The 21,642-nt window shown below is 36.7% G+C and overlaps 1 protein-coding gene across 1 annotated transcript in view; it reads right to left on the reverse strand.

The window, feature by feature from the left end:
- The window catches only part of PTPRN2 (protein tyrosine phosphatase receptor type N2), a 635,649-nt gene that overhangs the window by 350,034 nt on the left and 263,973 nt on the right, over positions 1–21,642 (reverse strand). Inside the window, exon 10 of the mRNA XM_077191900.1 lies at positions 14,971–15,057. Coding sequence (XP_077048015.1) covers positions 14,971–15,057 — 87 coding nt within the window. The remainder of the gene's footprint in view (positions 1–14,970; positions 15,058–21,642) is intronic.

Raw genomic sequence — 21,642 nt, forward strand, 5'->3', positions numbered from 1 at the left:
TCTGTGAAGACCTGTAGCTTGATGGTCCCTTATGGCACTAAAATCTATAAGATATTTACAGAGGAAGGAACTGATTAGCCAGATGTAGAATGGCAATGTACTCAGGGCTTCACTGAAAAATATCACTGTGTAATTTTAAGGAAAAATAAAACTATATTTGTAATGTTGCATTCATTCTCCATCCATCCCAATAAACATCCTACATGTACATCTGATGAAAGAAAATAAGAAATTTCAGGTTCATGTCCTTAAAACTATACTTAAATACTTACCTACAAAAAACATAAGAAAAATACACATAAAAATATAGGGAATGTATTACTGAAGAAAAATTTCTGGGGAACGAGAGACTATACCAATTATAATGCAAGAATTTACAGAGGAGAAGAGCATAGGGTCTGAAGAAAAACAAAAATTGGCACTATTTTATAAAATTTTCTTACATAATATGTATTATGCAAGTTCCTAAGGTTTTTTTAACTCACATTATCAGAGAAAAGAATTGTATGTATACTGTGAAGAGCAACCCTGCTTAAAAGGTGAAGTGCATGGGCTGGAACTGTTCATGTAACAGCTTTTGACTTCCTATGGCAGTGCCTTAGGAGAGAATGAAATCTGAAAAATTTTTGCATAGAAGAAATAAATTGAAAAATATTTTGTTGCAGGGCTTGAAATGAAGTATTAAGTTATCCTTTTAGTAACATGTTCATCTTCTACAATCACAGAATGGAGAGCACTTAATGAAGTGTGCTTAATTGGATCACATATATCCTAGACAGAAATACCTTTAAACTTTTTCCATTTCACATAGTAAAAACTCTTTCTTAAATGTAAGACTTTGCTTTGAGGTTACAAAGAGAATCAGAGTAAGAATAAGAAATATCCTTTCATCTTTTACTAGCAAAGCATGCACTGCACACATTTTATTCTGGAGTTAACAGGGACTGCCATTAATCAATCATTTTTCTTGAACTACTCTTGGGAGGAGGGGAGAAAAAGAAAACAGATTTTATTGTTAAAGGACACTCTAAAAGTCACTAATGGTCAAGAAACACTTTTAATAATGGCAGGCAAGTACAAAACATTTGTCAACATCATATTAATATTATAGATTAAAATACTCAACAATTGCAAAGTACTTTTTATTTGAGATAACTGCTGTACAAAAATCCAGACTGTTCTGTCACTAACCCTGAGATAATCGACCTGTTTTAGGATATCAAATACTGACTCTAAGTAATCTTGCACTGTGCTTCTTTTTGTGCTGTCAACCTAAGAGAAATGCTGATTCCTCTCAGGTGCTCAGATATTTACAGTGCCATTAGCAGTCTGCTTCAAATAAAAGCACCATCACCCCAGTATGCAGCTCTTGCATCACCATGATAGGAGGGAAAGAAAAACCAATTTCAGATATTCTCCCCAAATCTTCACTGCATAGTCCATTACAGCTGAGAACCTTGAACCAACACAAAATTTCAACCACAATGTAGTTATACTTCAGCTCTATCAGCAAGCACAAAAAGTTTCCTGCCCTCCTTCCCTTAGCTGAATTCTTTACTTTTCCCTCTCAGCCACTCCCCACTTCCTCTCACTTGTCCTGCCCTGCCCCACTCCCAGCCACCTTGCACTTCCTGGCATCAGTAAAATCACAGATTTAAACCGGATCATTTCAGTGACCCAGCCCAGGCAGTGAGAGACGGGGATTTCCAAGGAGTGAAGCCTGTCAGCACCCATCCCACTATTCTCTACTGACTCCACCTGGATAACACAGGAACACAGGAAGATCTGAGTCATGCCCACATCAGTGCTGCCACAAGTACTGTAGTTCCTCCTCACTGCTCAGGGAAAACAGAACAAAAACACAGCGAGGAAAAAAATTTCTCATGCAAGTGGGATGCTACTGTGTTAAGACCATTCTTTTGCAGGAAAGAATAAATCTCAGAATCATTTGAAACATGCACTCACATGTTGCTCTGTGGGACATTGTTTTCCTCTACTGTAGCAATTGAATTCTTGTATGTTAGAAATCACCTGAGCACCACATCAGCCCGGCTTCACTAGGAATATTGGCAAAATACAGAAAACAAAGCAGCTTTTGTCACAACTTTTTGCACATTGGCATTCTGCTTATTTAAAAGCAAACAAAAGACCTTGAGATTACTTGGTCAAAATTGCATTTCTGCTTGATGTTTTGGGAACTGACTGCTTCAGGAGCTCATAAAATGAGATTTTTCTCATGGGGGCTTCTGGAAAAAGCACTCAATAAATAAACATTTCAATAACAAAAGATGCCCTTTAGGGAATTCCTCACTGTTCATTATGTGTTGGATGAGAACATTTAAACAAAACCAGTAATTATATGACTGCAAAATATTTTTAAAAGACTTTTTAACAAGAGGTCAACCAGCCTGAAAAAAGGCTTCAAGATTTATAAAATGCAACTCTGATAGGAAATTTGAGTTGGGTAGATGAGACTATGTCAGACCCTCTGAAACCTGGCTAACATTAATGGCAATTGTCTTCAAACTGCTCTAAATACAGGGGCTCACTGCAAGCAAACCATTCCCACAGACGAGGGAGGTGCTGGGGGAGCAGAGGCATCACTGCTGCTGGTACCCTACCCCAGCCAGCACTCATCCAGCTGGGCAGGAGAAAAGTCACACAAAAACCATTGACCCACGTCTGACATCTGCTGCAACTGGGGTTAAAAATGTCAGACAGGAGTTTTTGTCTATCCCCGCCCAGAGCTGCATGCTACTACAATTACCCCCAGGTAAATCTGTAGTAATTTTTTTCTCTCACAAATGAGCTTATACTCAAGTGAAGAGTGTGAATTTTAGAAGTTATCGTAATTGCACTTATCACTTTTTCCTTATACTTTCTTACAATTTTTTTTTAATAAAGGTAAGCAGTTCTGGCTTCAAGGATAATAAATAGTGACTTCTCCCCACACAAAATGCAACGTCTGTTGCAATGACCTGCTAAATTTATTATTTGAACTTTACCAACTAATTACCCCCCCTGTTGGCTGTCACGACTTTTGCCTTTTTTTTTTTTTAACTTACAATAATGTTGCCTTCAGTCATAATAAGGGTTTTTTTTAACAAAGACATTCTAAGCATATTGCAAATTGTCACCCTTATGTGCTGTTGTCTTTTATTCTGTTTACTAGAGATGAAATAATTACAGTGTTTATACCAAAATGACTTGAAGGTTGATTGCCGATTTAATAAAATCCCCTCCCCTTGGGTTTCTATTTCCCATCTGAAGGTGGGAGGTGCACAGCACACACAGAAACAAAGAATATTCTTTGTGTAAAATAGAAGTATTTCCTTTTGTTAATTGTTTTACGACTAACAGCATTCTTATATTTTCCCTGTCAACAAATGAATGATGTGAATAAACAGAGCTAGAGCATGATCTATATGGCAAGGTCCATATCACTTTCAAGCCGTGGGTTATAATTATATTTATGAGTGACAGGATTTAAATCTCCATAAATTATGTGCCAGGCTTTGCACGCCTGTTCCTCTCCCTCGTGTGCGCGTCCTCCAGCACTGCAGGATCACACCATGCGTTCACTGAGAGATGCACTCACAGTCTATCATACCCCCTAGTGGAAAAGCATCTCAGAAACAAGTGCCAACATGGCTCTGTGCACTCCTGAAGATGAGACATAGAGCTGATGCCAGATGGAACTGATTTGAGGTGGCATCTCATTTTTAAGATACAGGCAGAGTACAATTTCTCAAGACTGGAGGAAGATGAGGAGATTAGGATTGGCTATTTCCAACATGAAACATTCTCTTAATGACCCTATTTAATAAAACAGGGTTTGCCTTAATAAAGCTCAGATTTGAAATTAAAGTCACCACTTGTCTATATGTTCATTTCAAAATCCTTTAATCTCTGGAGGTTAAGAAAAGCAATTAGTAACGCTCCAGAGGACTATGCAAAGCAAATTTTATAGCAGTGAAGGTAATTGTCTCAGGAAACGTTTGGTGGGCTTGAACTAATGACTTGCAACGTGCACACATTTCTATGCCTTCTGTGTTTAGGAATTTGAAGCTTATGTCCATTGTTTATATTGAACTGAAGCCTCCCTTTCACCTTCTCAATTCTGGAAAAATTAAGATGCTCATGTTGCTGTAAATGTTTTATATATTATATTTAGAGGTATATAAACATAGTTATGTCAAATCAAATCAGTGGGGAAAAGCACATAATTAGCAGAGGCATTTTTGTACTACATTATGTTTCTACAGCATGAATTACAAAGGAAAGAAAAAGCAGAAAATTTCAGCTGGACATTGATACACAATACAAGAATGGATTAAGAGATGTACAACAGCTATTTTTTTATCCTTCTGATAATCAGAGTAGCTGTAAATCAGTTGACCACTTGATTCAAGTTTTACCAACATTTTTGACCAGAACTGTTGACCAGAATTTATTTTGTGAAGCATTGCATCATACTGTATTTAAATTACACAAGCAGGTACCTGACTGAGCTTCAAAGATTCAGGAAAGCTTGCAAAGGATGTGTTGTGCTGACCTGCTACAAAATAACATCCCTGAACTGTTGAGTAGAGAATTATTGATCATCACTCAGACTTAATACTAAAAAGACACACATCTCTCACTCTTTAATATCTTTACTGTTCAAAGATTTGCTTCACTTTGCACCTGGACTGCAGAAATATCAATGTGGAGCTGTATGTCTTCTCACATTCCTATTGACAGGTATGTATGCACAGCCAGTGATCAATTAAAAAAAAATCTTTCTCTGTTTTAGCAAAATGAGTTTTTTGAGCCCTTCTCACGAAACTCTCAACATGCTCCCTTAAAGTGCAGAATGATGCACAGTGTTCCAGCATACCCTGCAATACAGCAAGTAATATGTTATCTATTAATATTTATATCCTTCATATACACTAAGCAGGAACAGTTTGCACCATTCTCTGAAGTGTTCTTGCAGTAAACACAGCATAGAGATAGAAAGTTAAAGACTTCTTGTACTGCCATTTCATCTGGTCTGACAGTGACCAGGGACTAAAGATGGAAAAGCAAAATCCCTGCTAAGGGAAAGACACTAATTTTAGTGCTCACCTGGTAGTGCCTGATTTCCTATCACACCTTGAATTTCATTAGAGGGGTTTTCACCAGGCAGCTGGGAGGCAGAACCACAAAGGTAGACCACAAAGATTAGAAAGGTTGACAGTTTCAGAACAATCACATCTCACAAATGCAGCTACATGGAAACAAACTTAGGTCTGGATTTGATGGTTGCAGCCCAGATTTACTTCTGCAAGTTACATTCTTCATAAATCAGATATGAATTATGGTGTATTATCAGGTGAATTATGGTGTATTATCAGGTAGGAATTATTGGGTGTCCAAGTCTTGGACACCTTGTTATGCCCTCTTCTCTCCTTCTGACATGATAAGCACTGAGGAGTGACTGCACAGAGCAGCATCTCAGGGGCAGAGAAGAGGCCACAACAAGGTGCTCAGATAATGAAATGCTGGACACACTACTGTCATTAGAATAATTTCCAGACTGAAGTCACAGGAAAGGGATGACTGGTCCAGAAAGGGACACTTCCCAATAACAGCAATCCATGTCTGGTGGGTCTCTGATACTGATACTAAAAGATGGAACTTTAATTATTTTACATTAATCATTAATTTTGTATTAATCATTTAATCTATATGCATCAAAATTGTGCTAAGTACACTGATCCTAATTTACATTGCAAAAGATGATGAAAGAGTATTTTAAAGATTTTACAACTTGCTTCATCTGAGGTGAAGATTATTTTGCTAAGCCTACAATTTAAATGATTTAAAAAAGAGACAACGCTTAATTTAGAGATTGATGCTACACTCAGTTTGCCCTATTTTTATTCTTCACAAAATGCAACTTTTGATGATTACTCAATATCTATGAATAATTTGCAGAGTTTTAAAATAATTTTTCTATTAATCTGTCACAAGCCATGAAACTTGACATTTTCACCACACTGAGTACATGAAAGTTGCCAGCTTTGCCTGCCATGCAAATAAGGTTCTTAATTACAGTATTTAAAAGAACAAACCATACAAGTGCTATAATTTCTTACGGTAAAAAAAAAACTTGTTAGGACCCTGTGAGGGTGGAAGAATGGTCTCAAAAAGCTTCTTAAATGTACAGTGATTTTTCTTCCACTCCCCAAGGACTAAGCTAAAGTATAAAATTTGTGTCACAAAAAAAGAAAAAAACAAGCATTCTATTTATATTTCCATTCTCCTTCTTTATACCTTTCTATCTACAAACAACAGAAATTTTTCATATTCACCCAGTAAACCTTCAGTGCATTTTCCTGGCCTCAGCCCTACTCACCCTGTACACACCTGTGTTGTTAATGGAAGTGGCTGAAAGCAGATGTAAAATTTCTCTGCTGGGATGACAGTCACCTTTTGCTCTGCTTACACAAGCGACTTTCAATCCTTAATGAGGAGCATGACTCACATGTTAGGGCTGTTACAGAGGTACAGGTTCAGAATGTTCAGAGCTTTCAGAGCTTTGATAGGATCCATGTAGGACACAAATTTCTTGCATCGGTATTAGGCAGCACAACCAAAGTCAAAAAACCCCCAAACTTTGCTGCAGTCTTAGTTCAAAAGGCCACCAAATTCTGAGTGCTACAACCAGAGCTCTCCTGCTTGTCCTCATAAGGACCTGTTGGCTTCCCCCTTAGCTCTGAGAAAACCAATGAGAAGATTTTTTCTTGAGGCTCCCCTGCGAGCTGTGAGGTAGAGATATTTCCTTGGCAAAGGAGGCACTGCAGGTAGAATTTATTGGGCTTTTTCAGTTGCACCTACAGATGCCTATTTGCTCTGTCTTTTATGGCTCTTAAGGAATACAAACCCTTCCACAGGCAGGTTGTAATTCAACTTATTGACCTGTTTATGCAATATTTACTGGCTAGGCTGTAACAAAAATGCAAAAGAATCCGTTTTCTTTTTTGGCTGGGTCAGCAGGTCTGTAATGCTCATGCAATCCAACCATCCAGGTCACAAAATGAGAGAAAAAAAAAGTGTTTGTACTTCTAGGAGAATCAGGCAGCCAAGGGCAGGAGGATCAAGACAGACATAGACATAAAATACTTTTTATATTTCTTCTAAGAGGTTATTCTCTTAAACAAATCCCTACATGAAAACCTTTTTTTCATTTCTAATATTAGTAATTCTATTTGTGGATGAAGCTTTAGTTCAAGAGTGAGAATCACAGTTCTCTGTTTCTGTTCTCATATCTGTCATCAAGTCCTGTGCCATTTTAGGGAAAATGAAGCAAACTGCCTTGAGTTTCAATCTACCCATCTGCAGAATGGAAATTATTACCTGTTAATAATATGTGAAGTGTTATATAAATCAAATGCATTGGCACGCACTCAATGACTTGCTTGAAAGGAGTATATCCTGCCTACCCTATAATGTTATGAACTTTGATTTTATTAAAAAAGGAATATGATGGCATCCTCAGTCACACAGAGAGATGAGTAGCAGAGAAATATGAAGTTAGAAAAGGTTAGACTTCAGAAGTTCACATATCTGTAAAAACCTTCTCTTGGGCAGGGACCTAGGAGTTAATGGAAAGATATCAATAATAGTGGATTCATTCTGCTTTTGATTATGAAGATGCAAATCCTCTGTTTTAATGAGATGAAATGTTGCAATGGAAAGCCAAGCACCATACATATTATTTATAAGAATCTCCTTAGATTTTTATGGTCTTTCTCTTTTGCAACCTAGAATTCATAAAATGCTGCAGGCCAAAATCCTTCCTGTTACTTTAATGATTTTCATATTTTCTAGGAAGAAAAGTTACAGTGGAGAAGGCAAAATTATCTTGGTTATATGCACATTCATTTAAGAAAAGAACACAAAATGTATTGTACCTCAGGGGGAAAAGCCACAAGACTAATGTAATGCTAAGGTTGTGGAATAACTCATTTTTAAGTAAGGAAATTCATAGTTTAAATTTTCACCTTTTTTTCCTTATCATCATTCCTCTAAAAAGTGATGAATCTTTATATTATAAATTAGTTGTCAAATCAGACAATATGTACCAGAAAACACAATGTAATTTCTTATAAATGCCTGCATGCAATGATTTACAGCAATGCATTTTTCACATAATTTGTTTCCCAGACTCATTAAATCTGTGGGAGAAGTCAAGTTTGAATAAAAGGGGTTTCATTATTCCTGAGCTATGCTTTTATAACACTTTAAACAAGATTATGTCAAATAACCACAGTTATTTGTTTGCTATTTAAGATCAGAGAGCAGATGAAAAATACAGCTCAACTTTCTTGAAAGGTCTACCTTTTTATTGAGACTAAGTATGGTATAGTTCAAATTGAAATACAAATCTTGCTTAATAACTGGACAATAAAAGGAGTTGAAATGAAAAAAAAAAAATCTTTCTAGTTAATTTACAGCATCTTAAGGAGAGCAGGATCAGTTATAGAACATTCCTCTCAGTAAATCTAAATGACACAGACAACAGAATCCAGAATCTGCCAATCTGGAAAAAAAAACTTAGCGAGAATATTAATCCACAGATGTTCAACATACAACACAAGAAAAGATTAATCACACTAAATCAAGGAGAATGGAATCATGGAGAATCTGCACAATGGAGGGAACTTTTCAAATGTAAACCTAACAAGACCCTGTGCTACCTGTCCTACCACTACTCAGTGGTTAAATAATCCTCCCTCACACTGTCCTGCCTCTCAATAATTTCCTGAGTTGTTCACATTTAGAGCACACACACACCACATGTCATAACCCATCAGCACAATGGAGTGAAAATGCCAAGTATTGTTCCAGTGTTTAGGTTCTGGATGACTGAATATGATTAACTGGTTGATTGAATTTTTCAGGTGTTATAAAAGTACCATGACAAACAATGAACAAAACCTACAGTGCATGATTAGGACACTGCAGCCAATGCACATGTTTATAATAGGTGAGGCTGGGAGATCCACTCACCCCTCTGCCTGCCCAACACTTCCAATTTGGAAGTGTTTTAAGCTGCTCCAAACTTTCACCACTTGGTTTGATTTTCAGGTATCTTCCTCAGTTCAGGTTCTTTTCACTGGGATGGTTGGCTGGCTTTTCAAATTGTATTTATTCCAGCCCAGCCGTTCCAGCTCTTCTTAAGAGCAGGGATAATGGTAGAAGGGTTTGGTTGTGTAAGGCCTGTTCTTTGAAAAGGAGGTGCAAAATATCTCTAACCCCAGTACTTGGAAACAAGAGATTTGAAGTATGAAAAGAATATGCTTGTAACTGTCCTCAGGATAAGCCTTCCAAATTCAAGCTTTTGTTAAAATCACTATTTATACAAACCTGTTAAAAAACACGATTAACACTATGGACATGTTACTGTATAACAGGAAAAATTGATCTTACTTCAAACACAGAAATGCAGCCTTTCTTTTTAAAGTGGTTTTTTTTGGGTAGGCTCCTTGAAATCCAAAGATGAATGGTGGTCATGTAGTAGAGAAGACCTTAATTTCAATTTTATCAGACTTCAGGAGGTATGTTGCAAATAGAGTATGGAATAGAGTAACAAAGATTTAAAGGTCCTGCTGTTACTTTAAATTCTGCTGGAATCATTCACTTCAGACTTAGACTCATTCTCAGCTCATTTGAGGAAAAATAATTTCAGGAATCTATTTATTTATTTATTTCTGTTAAAGGCCAAACACCATTGTCTGAATGGAGAGCTGATTCCTGGGACTGCTGAATGCTCAGCAGATTGGAGCCAATGGGACTCTGTCTCAGGGTAAGTTTGTTTCAGAAGAGGCTGAGTAAGCCCTGCAGTGAGACATCACACTGGACACCTTGTAGTGCCAGAAGCTTTGACACTAATCTTTTCATGCATAACTCCAGCTCTGGATGGTCCTAATAAAACCCCATATCTCATATGAGTTAAATATATCAATTCATGTTTGCCAAGCATTTTGATAGTGTAGTAAAGAGCACTATAGGAAAAGAAATGCAAACCAAAACAGAAGGAAATGGGGTTTCTGACCTCAAAGCATCACTTGAATGAAGTGCAATAAATAAAACCTAAAGTCACACATTGAACAATGAAAATAAAATGAAACATTGAAGAGCTACTCATTAACTGAGGATTTCTTTTCTGCTCATGAAATAAAACAGTTGGCTATAGAAAAATATATAGATGTGATTCAATATTTCAGAAGTCTATCATAATTAGTGTTTTTCAAAAGATTGGCCACCTGAACAAAACAAAACAAGAAAATGGCTTGAGTTCAGTCCAAAGTCAATTTTTTGTTTATTCTCATCACCTAAATAAGTCAAGCTTAGTTAAATTTTGAAACTAGTTATTACTTCAAATTTATAGTATTTTCTTTTCAAAATGTGAAATCACATTGCTGTGTCTGCTACAAAATTTGAAAGATATTTATCAGCTGAAGTCTTCATATGGTTTCCTTGTATAGCTTCAGTTAACTTGAATTTTTCATTTTTCATATAATGAACTACTTAAGTAAACACTGAATTCACCTGTAGTCCCAGTGGGGGTGGGCAGCACTGTGAGGGGAAAGCTGAACAACCAGCCTGAATCCTGGGTGCTGGAGATTCAAACTCTGAAAGATGAGGGATTTGGTCTTTTAACTTAGTTTTGGATGCACAATATAAATGCATCAATTCATGATAGGGGAATAGTGGTTAAATGAAATGGCTTTGCAATCCAGGATGTTATATTAGATAATCAGAACTTCAAACTTTCAACTTAAAAAAAATCTATTTATATTAGCATTTCAAATTTAGCCTAAGTGTCCTGCTCACTCTTAACATTATATATATAGATTATATGGTTATATAGTAAATTGTTACACTTCAAAACAACAGCAGCAGATTGAGATTAATGCGGTTTTATGGAATGAATAAAGAATGCTCTGCTAGAGGTTTTCTGCTGAAAAATTATAAACAAAAATGGAAATGCTGGTCAAGATAGCACATCTCCTGAAAGTTCAGTTCTTTGAGTACTGAGTTTTGGTATATTAGAAGGCAAAAATGAGGAAACTGCCATTAAGATAAATGGGTGGAGGAAGCTAAAGCAGAACAAAATGGGGAAAAAAGAGACACCTAGAGCAAAAGATCTTCAATAGCAATTGGGAAAATCATATCAGTCTAGAGAGAATGTAATATTCAGCTGAAAATCTCACTCTTAACTGGAGGCTGAGAATGGTAGGATATAAGGCATGAAATACTGTGAAATCAGAATAATCTCTTTTCTTTCCATACAAAGGTATTCTCCTAAGGTCAGAGCTGATGTTGGCAGTAAATACCCCAAATGTGAGAACATTAAATACATATTCAAAAATTATTTGTATTCTCATCAGAAACCAGTTAAGTCATTTATGCTCTAATCAATGACTTTGACTAATAATTCTGTGTCCTTTCCACTACTTTCAAAGTTGAGCTTGGAGATTTTGGTATTTTTATTATATTTGGAATATAATAAAAATTATATTTTGTTTCTTGATAAAGTCTCATGTTGTGAATAACTCAATTACACAAAGAAGGCCAATGTTGCAGATTGCAAAGTCATATTTTTAAAAAGAAAATAGATATAAACCTTCCTAAACATAAGTACCCATCTGACTTCACTCCCTGATATCAGTCCAACAATCAATCACCAGGGGCATTGGACACCCATAATTAGATTATAAAATCATAACTATAGTAATTTTACGTCTGCTTGCATAATTACATCAGCATGCTAATATCCTTTTAATGGTCTCTAATGATGTAATAAGAAATAATGGAATTTATTTGACAGCTACATAACCATTAACAAAACATATTAAGCATAACTATTACTTCCATAAAGATTCAGGCGGTATCCAAAAGTGACAACTAACGTGTTGGATCTTATTTTCAATGTTGAAATATTTCTAACTATGAATTCCCTAAATCTATTCCCACTCATCTGCTTCACAGGGTGAGCAAAGTTTATGTCAATGTGAACTTGACAACAAATCAGCTGCAGAGATGGACTGAATGCTCTGGAAGACAAGCATGGGGATATCCTGTGAACTGAAGTCTATCCTTAAAGTTGGCAGGATTGTGAAAGACAACTGTATCTTCATAAAATAACTGATTACTACCAAGCACCAGCTAATCAAGAGCTAACACAGGGTGGTGGATTCCTATCCATGGGAATTGTTCACTCACCTAACTTCAAAGCACAGGGAAAAACTAAAAATATAGGCAAGAGGGAAAGATATTTGCAGACTAACTAAAAGCAGTAATTTATTAGTGAAGCAGTTACTTTAAATTCTCTTTGTTTTTGTTTGGTTTTGCAGTTTTTTGTTGTTGTTTTTTTGTTTGGTTTTTTGGTTTGTTTTGGTGTGGTTTTTTGGTTTTTTTTTTTTTTGTTTTTTTTTTTTCAGAATAAAGGACTATAAACAGGTAACTGAGAATTTAAAGCACTTTAAAAGAACTCACCACTTACCCTGTCTCTTTAGTTCTTGCACTATTCCTATTTGACTTTCTCTATACTCTGAAATTAACCCTATGATTCTCATTAACATGTCATTACTCTGAAATCTTTGCAATGATCTAACAAGTCCAAGTCTACACTGTTACTTTCTAACCATTGGGAATTCTTGGACAGAAAAGAGAGAATTGAGACTTCCAGACCAAGCAAATACTGTGGTCAGAGTTAAAGTAGGCTAGTATGACAAAGTCTTACCACTTTTATAATTCCTCTTTCCCCAGGCTGACTGATAGTTTTTTCTACATAACTTCCCCATTTTTACAAAAAAAAAAAAAATCGTTAAGAAAAAGGATACTTTTAGCTGCCAGTGAAATAAAAGAAATCCCCCGTGATGCCTTAGCCCAAGTAAGAAGCATATTTAATTATATGTCAGTGGTGACTTTGACATGACATCAGGTTTTGCCTGGATCTCCTCTCCATGAGGCCACTGAGAAGGTAACCAGAGTATTCAAATTTGTACTGTTTTCCAATGATAGTGATGCAATGGCAAGAAAACAACAAATCCAAAAAGTGTTAACTCTTTTTTTGGCAAGGCCTTTGTCTAAAGCTTCTACTCCTGGTTTACCTACTGGTCAGCTCCACCTTCCTTTAGTACTTTATGAGTCAAAGCATCTCATTCTCTTGAATAAAGAAAATTTTTTATGGATGAATTCTTCACTGATTTGAGATTTAGGATAATCCTTCACAGGTTTATAGTTTTTTTTAAAGGCTAAGACTGATAAAAACATTGTATGGATAGAAAGAATGCTCAATCCTGTTTGGACTTCCTGTAAATCATGCCACACTTTTAAGGTACTGACCATACAAATATTTTCAGTACAGTCATGTGACTGCATATTAATAGATGCAAAATATGCAGCTAATTCTGCTCATTAAAAGAAAGGTCCATCACAGCTGGCTATACCACTGGAAGGATATTTTCATCATTATAGAACAAGTCTACAGCCTATCAAGTGCAAAGTGTTGTGATTTATAAAATTATAAAAAATAACCAAAAGGCTTTATTATTAAAAATTAGAAAGGTAGGTGAAAGTGTTCCTGTACTCTAAATAAATGAAGTTAATGAAGCTGAACCCCCTGATTCAGCAGAGAAATTGTTCCATGGGATTTCTCCTATAAATATAGACCTTCTACTAGCAGTGGACCTTATCTGCTAGTGTCCAAAGTCAAGGGTACACAAAGTCAAGGGTACAAATTCTCCTTACAAGAAATACAATAGAATATTTTTTTTTTCAATTTAAAAACTCATTATTCATAAAAAAATGTATTTCATTAAATACAACCAAAAGACATTAATCAAAACAAACAAAATATGTGAGTATTTTCCTTCTCAATAACTAAAGCCAAAATGCCTGGTATTTTCCAGGTTTCTGAAAAGATTTTCTCACCAGTAGTCCATTTCTCCATACAAGTACAGTTATAGAAGGGATAGAAATGTATTATTTTACAATCAAGTATAAACACTTCCACTAAAGACAAAGCATTATCAGACGATGGTTTTAAAAAGAGTATTAAACAATTAATTCCATTCTGTAAATTAAGATCAAACAGTGGTTGATGGCAGCACAGGTGAGAGAGATGCTGCACTTCAGCAACCCAACTCATGGGCCAAGGCAAGTAGTCCCAAACCTTCTGAAACACAGGCAGGAGCTGGATGCTACCCAGACATCAGTTATTTCCTGTGTGCCCATGATGTGACTCCCTTTCTCAAAACCCTCCCACAGCTGACCCTTCTTTTCAATTACCTCTACATCAAACTCCTTCTGTTTTATACAGAGAGGATGAATTTTCCTGAAGAACATGTTTCTTCCAAAATGCCTTCAGAAAAACCTCAGTCTAAAACTCTTTACTAGACATGGCAGATCATAACCTCCTAGTTCATGACATTAACATGCAGAGCATTCATCAGTATGAATCATAGGAGGAAAACCAGTGCTCAGCATAGCTGAACTCCCTGTGACTTCTTAAATAACAGCTGACCAAAAAGCATGACCTAGTGTGCCATGTGCCAGACTCAAAGCCAGGCACCCAAGTTTTTATCCATCTCTGATGTCTTTTTTCCCCCTGGCTATGCTGGGTTAAATTAGCCTTCAGAAAACTTTCCTTGCCTAGAAACTGTTAAATAAAGTTGGTACTATTTGTATAGCATTTGAAACAGATTATTTTTCCCTATGAAAGAAGAAAAAAAAATTCATTCTTCATAATTTTCTCAAAATAATTTGTTCCCATGTGTAGGGAATGTTACAAAGATCATCAATATTTTTTCCCCTCTTGCCCCTTCTCCTTAATTTTGACAGTAAAGAGCAGATATTTCCTTGTAAGACAAACTATTGAAAAATAATGAGACATCCACTAAAATAAAAAAGGAGAAAATCCCATATACATACTTGACATCATCGAAGACACTCATCTGCAGCTTCAGGAGATCTGCCACTTCCTTTATTAACTCCAAGCCCTTTTCCACACTCAGGGGGCTGTTGAAAGGGAGCAAGAAAACAGAGCATTAAAAAAATGGAACTCATCAATACTTGAGAGGCTAAAGGTCCCAAAAGAGTTATCACCTTGGCCTCTTTGAGTCTGAAAGCCACCACTAACTGTATTCCTGTCACATAGTGATTGTGATATCAAGGGAATTGGGATCAGGTGCTTCTTCAGGCATGATGAATCACCTGAATTTTCCAGCAATAAGACAAACAATAAGGTGCAAATGGAATTGTTAGGAAGTGTAATGGGCCCATGATGCAGCTACCAGTTCATCTCAGTCCTCAATAAAAAATGTAATAAAGTAAAAGGACAGAAAGAAAGAAAAGGATTGACGAGACAAGGAGGGAAACAAACAATGAAAGTCAAATTGCAGGCTCGGTATCAAATGGACAAGTGAAAAGCATATTTTTAAACTCATTAGATTTTAAAATGAATCTTTGCCCAGTGAAAGGATACAAAAATTATTATGGATTTGAAAGTAAACAATGGAGCAAGACACACAGTCCAGAGGACACTGATTAGATACATAGGATTTAGCTTGGTGTGTGCATACACTGCTGACAGAGACCCCTTTAAATCTTTTTAACCTTTGTCAATGCCACATTTACATTTTTTAATTTAGAAAACAGGTTGCAATCAAGCCTAACACAATATGACTGCTATCATTTTAAAAAGCACTTATCTGGATGCAAAATTTATATTTGCAAAAATTCCAGGTTATTAGAGCTGATACAACTCTAAAGATGTATTAAGAGCATTCCATCCCTAATATACAGATCCTACCTTGCTTAGTTTTTCAGTACTGTGGAACAAAATAAAAAAGTATTAGGAAAGAAAAAAGATGCAGGAATGACATAACAGTGTCCAGTGAAAACAAGAGAGACAACATTCTCTGTCTAAATTGTGATCATAGATTTATTCTCAATATTGTTAAAGCCCCAAAGACCATAAAATTATACCTAACAAGCATGCATAACTTATGCCACAGCAAAGCAGAAACAACTTTCCTGAGATTACCTCACAGAAAAAAAGGTTCTGTATTTGTTCCTCTGAGGATTTAAAATAAGTAGGAGAAGAAGGTGTCAAAAAAGCGTGTAGTATTAGAGACAATCTTTTCAACTGGACTAAGATTTTTTTTTCAAAGCTTTTTTCAAAGGTCACTATTTCTACCTCAGAGTTGAAGCTTTTTAATCTAATTTTACATCATTACATACATTGCCACTATTTCATTTATTGTCTGCAATGAACACTGGGGGTTTACATTTTGGTTTTGGTTGGTTTTCTTTTTTGGTTGTGAATTTTTCTTTCACTGGTTTCTGCATGCACTGCCCTAAGGGCACCTCTATTTAAATAATGGGATATCTCATGTGGATCTTGGTTAGCATGGAATTGCTCAGCCTCCCTTCATGCTACTAGCCCAAAATGCTCAAGAGACCTCCTGTCACACAACCAGAGGTAGCCCCTCAAGGCACCAGATAAATATAGAGATTTTCTAGATTTCTAAGACAGAAATGTTCTTGTGTGAAAGTAACAAAAGAATCTGATTGATTGTGTAAGAAAAAAAAAATGTACTATAGATTATTCATAAAACTGTTATATTTCAAGGACTGACAGTGGATAGAAACGTGATTATTCTCATCACTATGAAAGCAGATTGTCATAGTTACTCTGGGGTTTATGTGTTAATTAAATCTTTTCTCCCAAAGAGCTTGGCTTAAATTTTACTGAAATGATTGGTGTCAGCAAGTGGGCTTTTACTGTAACAGCAAGTCTGATGCAGGCAAAGGCTGCTGTGTCCATTGGTGCTGCTTTTTAACCAAGGGAGCCTCAACCTCCTACTCCCGGCTCACCCCTCCCTACTGCCCTGGAAAAGCATTCCCCAGCTTCAAAGACAAGATATGCTGCAACAAGCCAATGCAGCAGCAGTAAATGGGGGGTATAATCAGGGCATTTGAATGCTACAGACCAGCAATAATGCTGGAGGGGAAATGGGTGAGAAAATGGTGCAGGAAGAACATTGTTTTGCAAGCCTGAGCATCCAAGAGCAGTCTTAGTAACTCTCATGCAATATCAAACTCAAACACAAAGGTTCACAAACTCAGATGCAGTTTGATAGGCTAGGAAATTATCATTCATAATAGCACAGGAAAGCTGCAGGATGAGCATTCTACGGTACCAATACTATTGCTGATCCCACAGTCGCATTTGAGGAGTCCCATTAAGAATGATTACAATCATGATATTTTCCAATGCAATTTTTCCAACTTCCCAGTTGGGAAGTTAGAAAATACAATCTAGTACTGTTTATTACAGTTCTATGACAGCTATGTTGTAGGACAGTAGTAGAAGCCTTTCTCTAAAAATGCCCAGCCATGATTTTCCATGCTCAATTAAAACTTTGCTTTTGTTTAGTGTTTCATTTTGCTCATTCTCTCATGGTTTACATGGTGATTGCCTTTAACTTTGTTTACATGGAGAGAATCACACCATTACCACCAGCACAGTGCTAACCAAACCTGTAACAGCACTGCTCACCCACATCACCCATCTGACTTCAGGCTTTCACAAGGACAATCTTTCAAACATCACCTGCTCTCCCACCCACGACCCTCCACTCATCCTCAGTGCAGGCACTCAATACTTGCAGAAAAGATGATGTTTGTGATCTTTTAAATACTGTCCTTAGTGTTCAGCCTGCTCAACTCAGTTTCTGTATTAGAGAGTAGTGTTTTTCTTAGAAATATGTTTTGTCTGTTGACTGTGAGGGTTCAACAACTATGGAATTAATTCAATAGGAAGTGTTAGGCAAACCAAGAAAGAAAGACAAAAATAAGTGTTGAGATAAGTGTCTCACAAATAGCAAGACACTCTAGACTGAAGTTGTAACACTAGAAAGAAGGCTCTTTAGACAACTCTGACAACTGAAATATTTTATCAAGGCCAAAGACTTGGAGAAAACTTGTGGGTAGGGTTCACACTGCTTTATCTGATCTGTAAAGATGGTCAGTGCAGTTCCCAGTGGGGGATCTGGGAACTCCTTTGGTGCTGGGCCTTGCTGGCACTCCAAGCAGTGCAGTACAGCACAGAGGGAGTCCCTGGGTTGTGGCCCCTCACATTCCAGGGCCAAGGCAGGTCCAATTGAAAGCATTTTCTTCCAGGAGTGTGTGATAAGGTAGTTCAGAACACCAGTAACAGTGAATCCTTAAGACAGAAATCACAATTTAGATATGGCTCAGAGATACAAAGCATGAGCTGGTAAAAAAAAAAAAAAAAAAAAAAAAGCACAAAAAGGACCTCTCATGGATGCTATTTACATTTTCCAAGCTCTCCTGAGGCTGGCTAACCCTTTCTATGTCCAGGAAAACAAATGGTTTCTGCAGTGCCTTTAACACCCTGCTTGATGGCCACTGGAACAGTACATTACAGGCAGGTAATGCACTCTCAGCAGAGTTCAAGAAGTGCTTGGACAATATTCTTGGGTACTTGGCATGATTTTTGGGGTGTCCTGTGCAGGGGCAGGAATTGGACTTCTGTGATCCTCATGGATCCCATTCCACTCAGGATATCCTTTGATTCTATGATTTGATTTTACCATTACTTTTTCTTATTGCCTTGAAGGTTTCTGATCACACCTTCAGGCTAGATTTTGGCCTTAGGAAGAGTCAACTGCTGGATGGCAGAGCACCTTTTTGCAGATTATACAGATTTTACCAGCTGACATCTTGAGACAGTGCTTACTTCAGGTTTCATACCTTTACTCTCATTCAATTTGCTGTAGATTTCTCTTTTGCACCTTCTTTCAAGGTAACTAATAACAGCAGCTAAAAGGAAATGTGATACATCTCACTGTTTAAAATAATTCTTTTGAGGTCCTTTTTAAGTTTCCATCTCTAGCTCTCTTGGAAGATGAAAAGAGAGTCAGAAGGTATATAAAATTCATGTATAATGTACTTCCTTCCATTGCTTTATCTTCTAATAACATCTCTACCTGTAAGTGCTACCCTAATTGTTATTTTTTTAGTTGATAGATTCAGACCCTACTGCATCAGCAGCAGAACTCTGGCTCACTCAGATGCCAATCTCTATCTCATATTATTGGTAGAATAACTTTGACACACTAATGACAATGAATAAATAAGTGGGGAATGAAATACAAATACTTCCTTTGGGGTTTATAAAGATACATAGATTGATAGATATAGTTTCAAAGTCTTTCATAGTGTCATCTGCAAAATATTTCACTACTGCTTTTGTTTGATCTCACTTTTCAGGGCAGGGCTCTTGTTATACCTTCTGGAGAATATATGTTATACCTCCTGGAGAATATGGCTTATACCTCTGCTAAAAATAGCCAATATTATATGGTAATACTGCATTATCCCTTCAGATGAAATGACTCCCCAGCTCAGTTCAAGACTCTGATTTCATGATTTAACATCATGACGTAGTTGTGAAAACTTCTGTATCCAGTTTAATCATGTAAAAAAAAAAATCATCCAATTCAGATCTACTAGATTGACCTAAAATAATCCTGAGCCAATCAGCTCCCTATAAGTTCATCAGGAGTTTTGTCCAACACAAAAAAACTCCCAAAAACCCAAACAAAACAACCAAATCAAAAAAGGCAGGATCTAGCCTATAAAGCTGTTTTATTAAGAGATGAATCTGAAATGAAAGCACAGGAATAAATATCTCTTAACTTTAATGTGAGCAGCTGAGCACTTCTGAAAATTAGTGCAATCCATTTAAATGCTCAGGAGTGGGTTTGGAAACCCAACTTTATGTAATTGTCAAAGTGTTTCCACAAAGTGTACTGGACATTGAATACCAGAAAATTAGATTGTCTGGTGAAAATAAGATTTTGTATCTTCCAGTGTCTAGGTTCCTCCCAGTGACAAAGCTGAAAACAGAAATATTTTAAGGTGCAATCCACTTACAGAGGTAATTTAAATAATAGAACACTGAATGATAATCTTCCTCTGCTATTGACCATTAAAATTTAACTTTTCAATTTACAAGAAAAATGCAGTGATGAGAAGTAATTTTTAAAATCTGCTCCCAGGAAGTTAGCACAACTTGGAACAATCCCATTAAGTGAGTTTCTCCTCAGTTCCAGATAAAAATGTATAGTAATGCTAGCCTTTTTTATTATTATTATTTTTAGTCTAAACAATCCCACTGTCTTCAGTGGTTTTATACATAAAAATGAGAGAATACCTGTAGCTAAACAAGTAACTAATGAGGAATAGAATATGTCTTCATCTGAGAGAAGTCTATCAAGTTACTGCAGCCAAGACATCTTCCTGATCTGCAATTCCACTGTTCATAAAATGAAGGCAATTACACCAAATTTCCTTGTCACCTGCCTGGCATTGTTATATAAAAGACAATAATGTTATTATTTGACTTGCATCCATTCTGGATCTAACAGCAGAGGCACCAACACTATTGGCTCTATACACCACTCCCTACCAAATATGAAGGAGATGTAGTAGCAAATACTATACCACCTTAAAATTAACTAAAAAACTTCACTTATTCCCCTACTAAAAATTTTGTTCCAAACTATGGTAGCACCGGGCCTCTGACTGATTTTAGAGCACATCTTGCTGATTTAGAGCATCTTTGGAGCACCCTGATCCCAGTGAAGTTAAGTTCTGCCTCACTGGTGAGCTGGAAGTCTTGTTCAAGGCCTGCTGTGGGCAAATAGAGTCTTATGGAGCAGACTTGCTTCATGAGTGGCCAGTTAGACCACTTTAACAGAAAAGTGGTGCTGAATATTGGATGCTGATCTCATAACCAGCTTCATGCTCCAATTCTCTGAACAATGTTACAAATGGATTCCACGTTTTCAAGAAATTCCCAAGATTAAGTACAAATCTGATGAGTGAGAACAAACATTTTGAATAATGGCCTATTTTTGACCTGGACCTAATGATTTATGCATTCAAGGCTCAAAGTTTCCCCTTCTGGTTAAAGAACAAAAAGGAAGCATGTAAATGAAGGCACAGGAGGAGTTCTGTGGGGACACTGGCAGCATGGCCAGCTCTGCATGCTGAGCTAAATGGAGCTCAAACTCTAATATGAGCCAGTGGGCAATGTCAAAGGGAACAAGAGGAAAAACAGAAGTAAACAATGATGAAAAGTATATGTTCTGTATTTCCCAACATGCCTGTCAAAACAATCCCATAAATTGAACCATTTTGGTAGCAAGAAATCTGATGCAGTTATACAGATGGCTTGATTGCTGGTGGTTGCCAAGCCTGCTCTCAGCCCAAGGAGAACAACATGTAGCTCAGTGTTATGCTGAGGTTATGTCAGTCTCACAAGCAGTTGCTCTCACTTGCTTTTCCTCCTTCCAATTGCCAAGTGCCATTGGAAACCCACTCACTGAACTCTGAAATGCTCCCTTAGTGCAGCCATTCAAATTATGTATTGTCTTTACCAGACTGTACCTAGTGCCCTTCCAATACTCTGTTTAGCAATTGTAATGCAGCACTGTGATGGACATCCAGTCAGCCCTGTCACATTAATTCAATTGAATCATTTTCTGCAAAAATGAAGAATAATATACA

Source organism: Agelaius phoeniceus, chromosome 1 (genome assembly GCF_051311805.1).
Source record: "Agelaius phoeniceus isolate bAgePho1 chromosome 1, bAgePho1.hap1, whole genome shotgun sequence".
NCBI classification, from domain to species: domain Eukaryota; kingdom Metazoa; phylum Chordata; class Aves; order Passeriformes; family Icteridae; genus Agelaius; species Agelaius phoeniceus.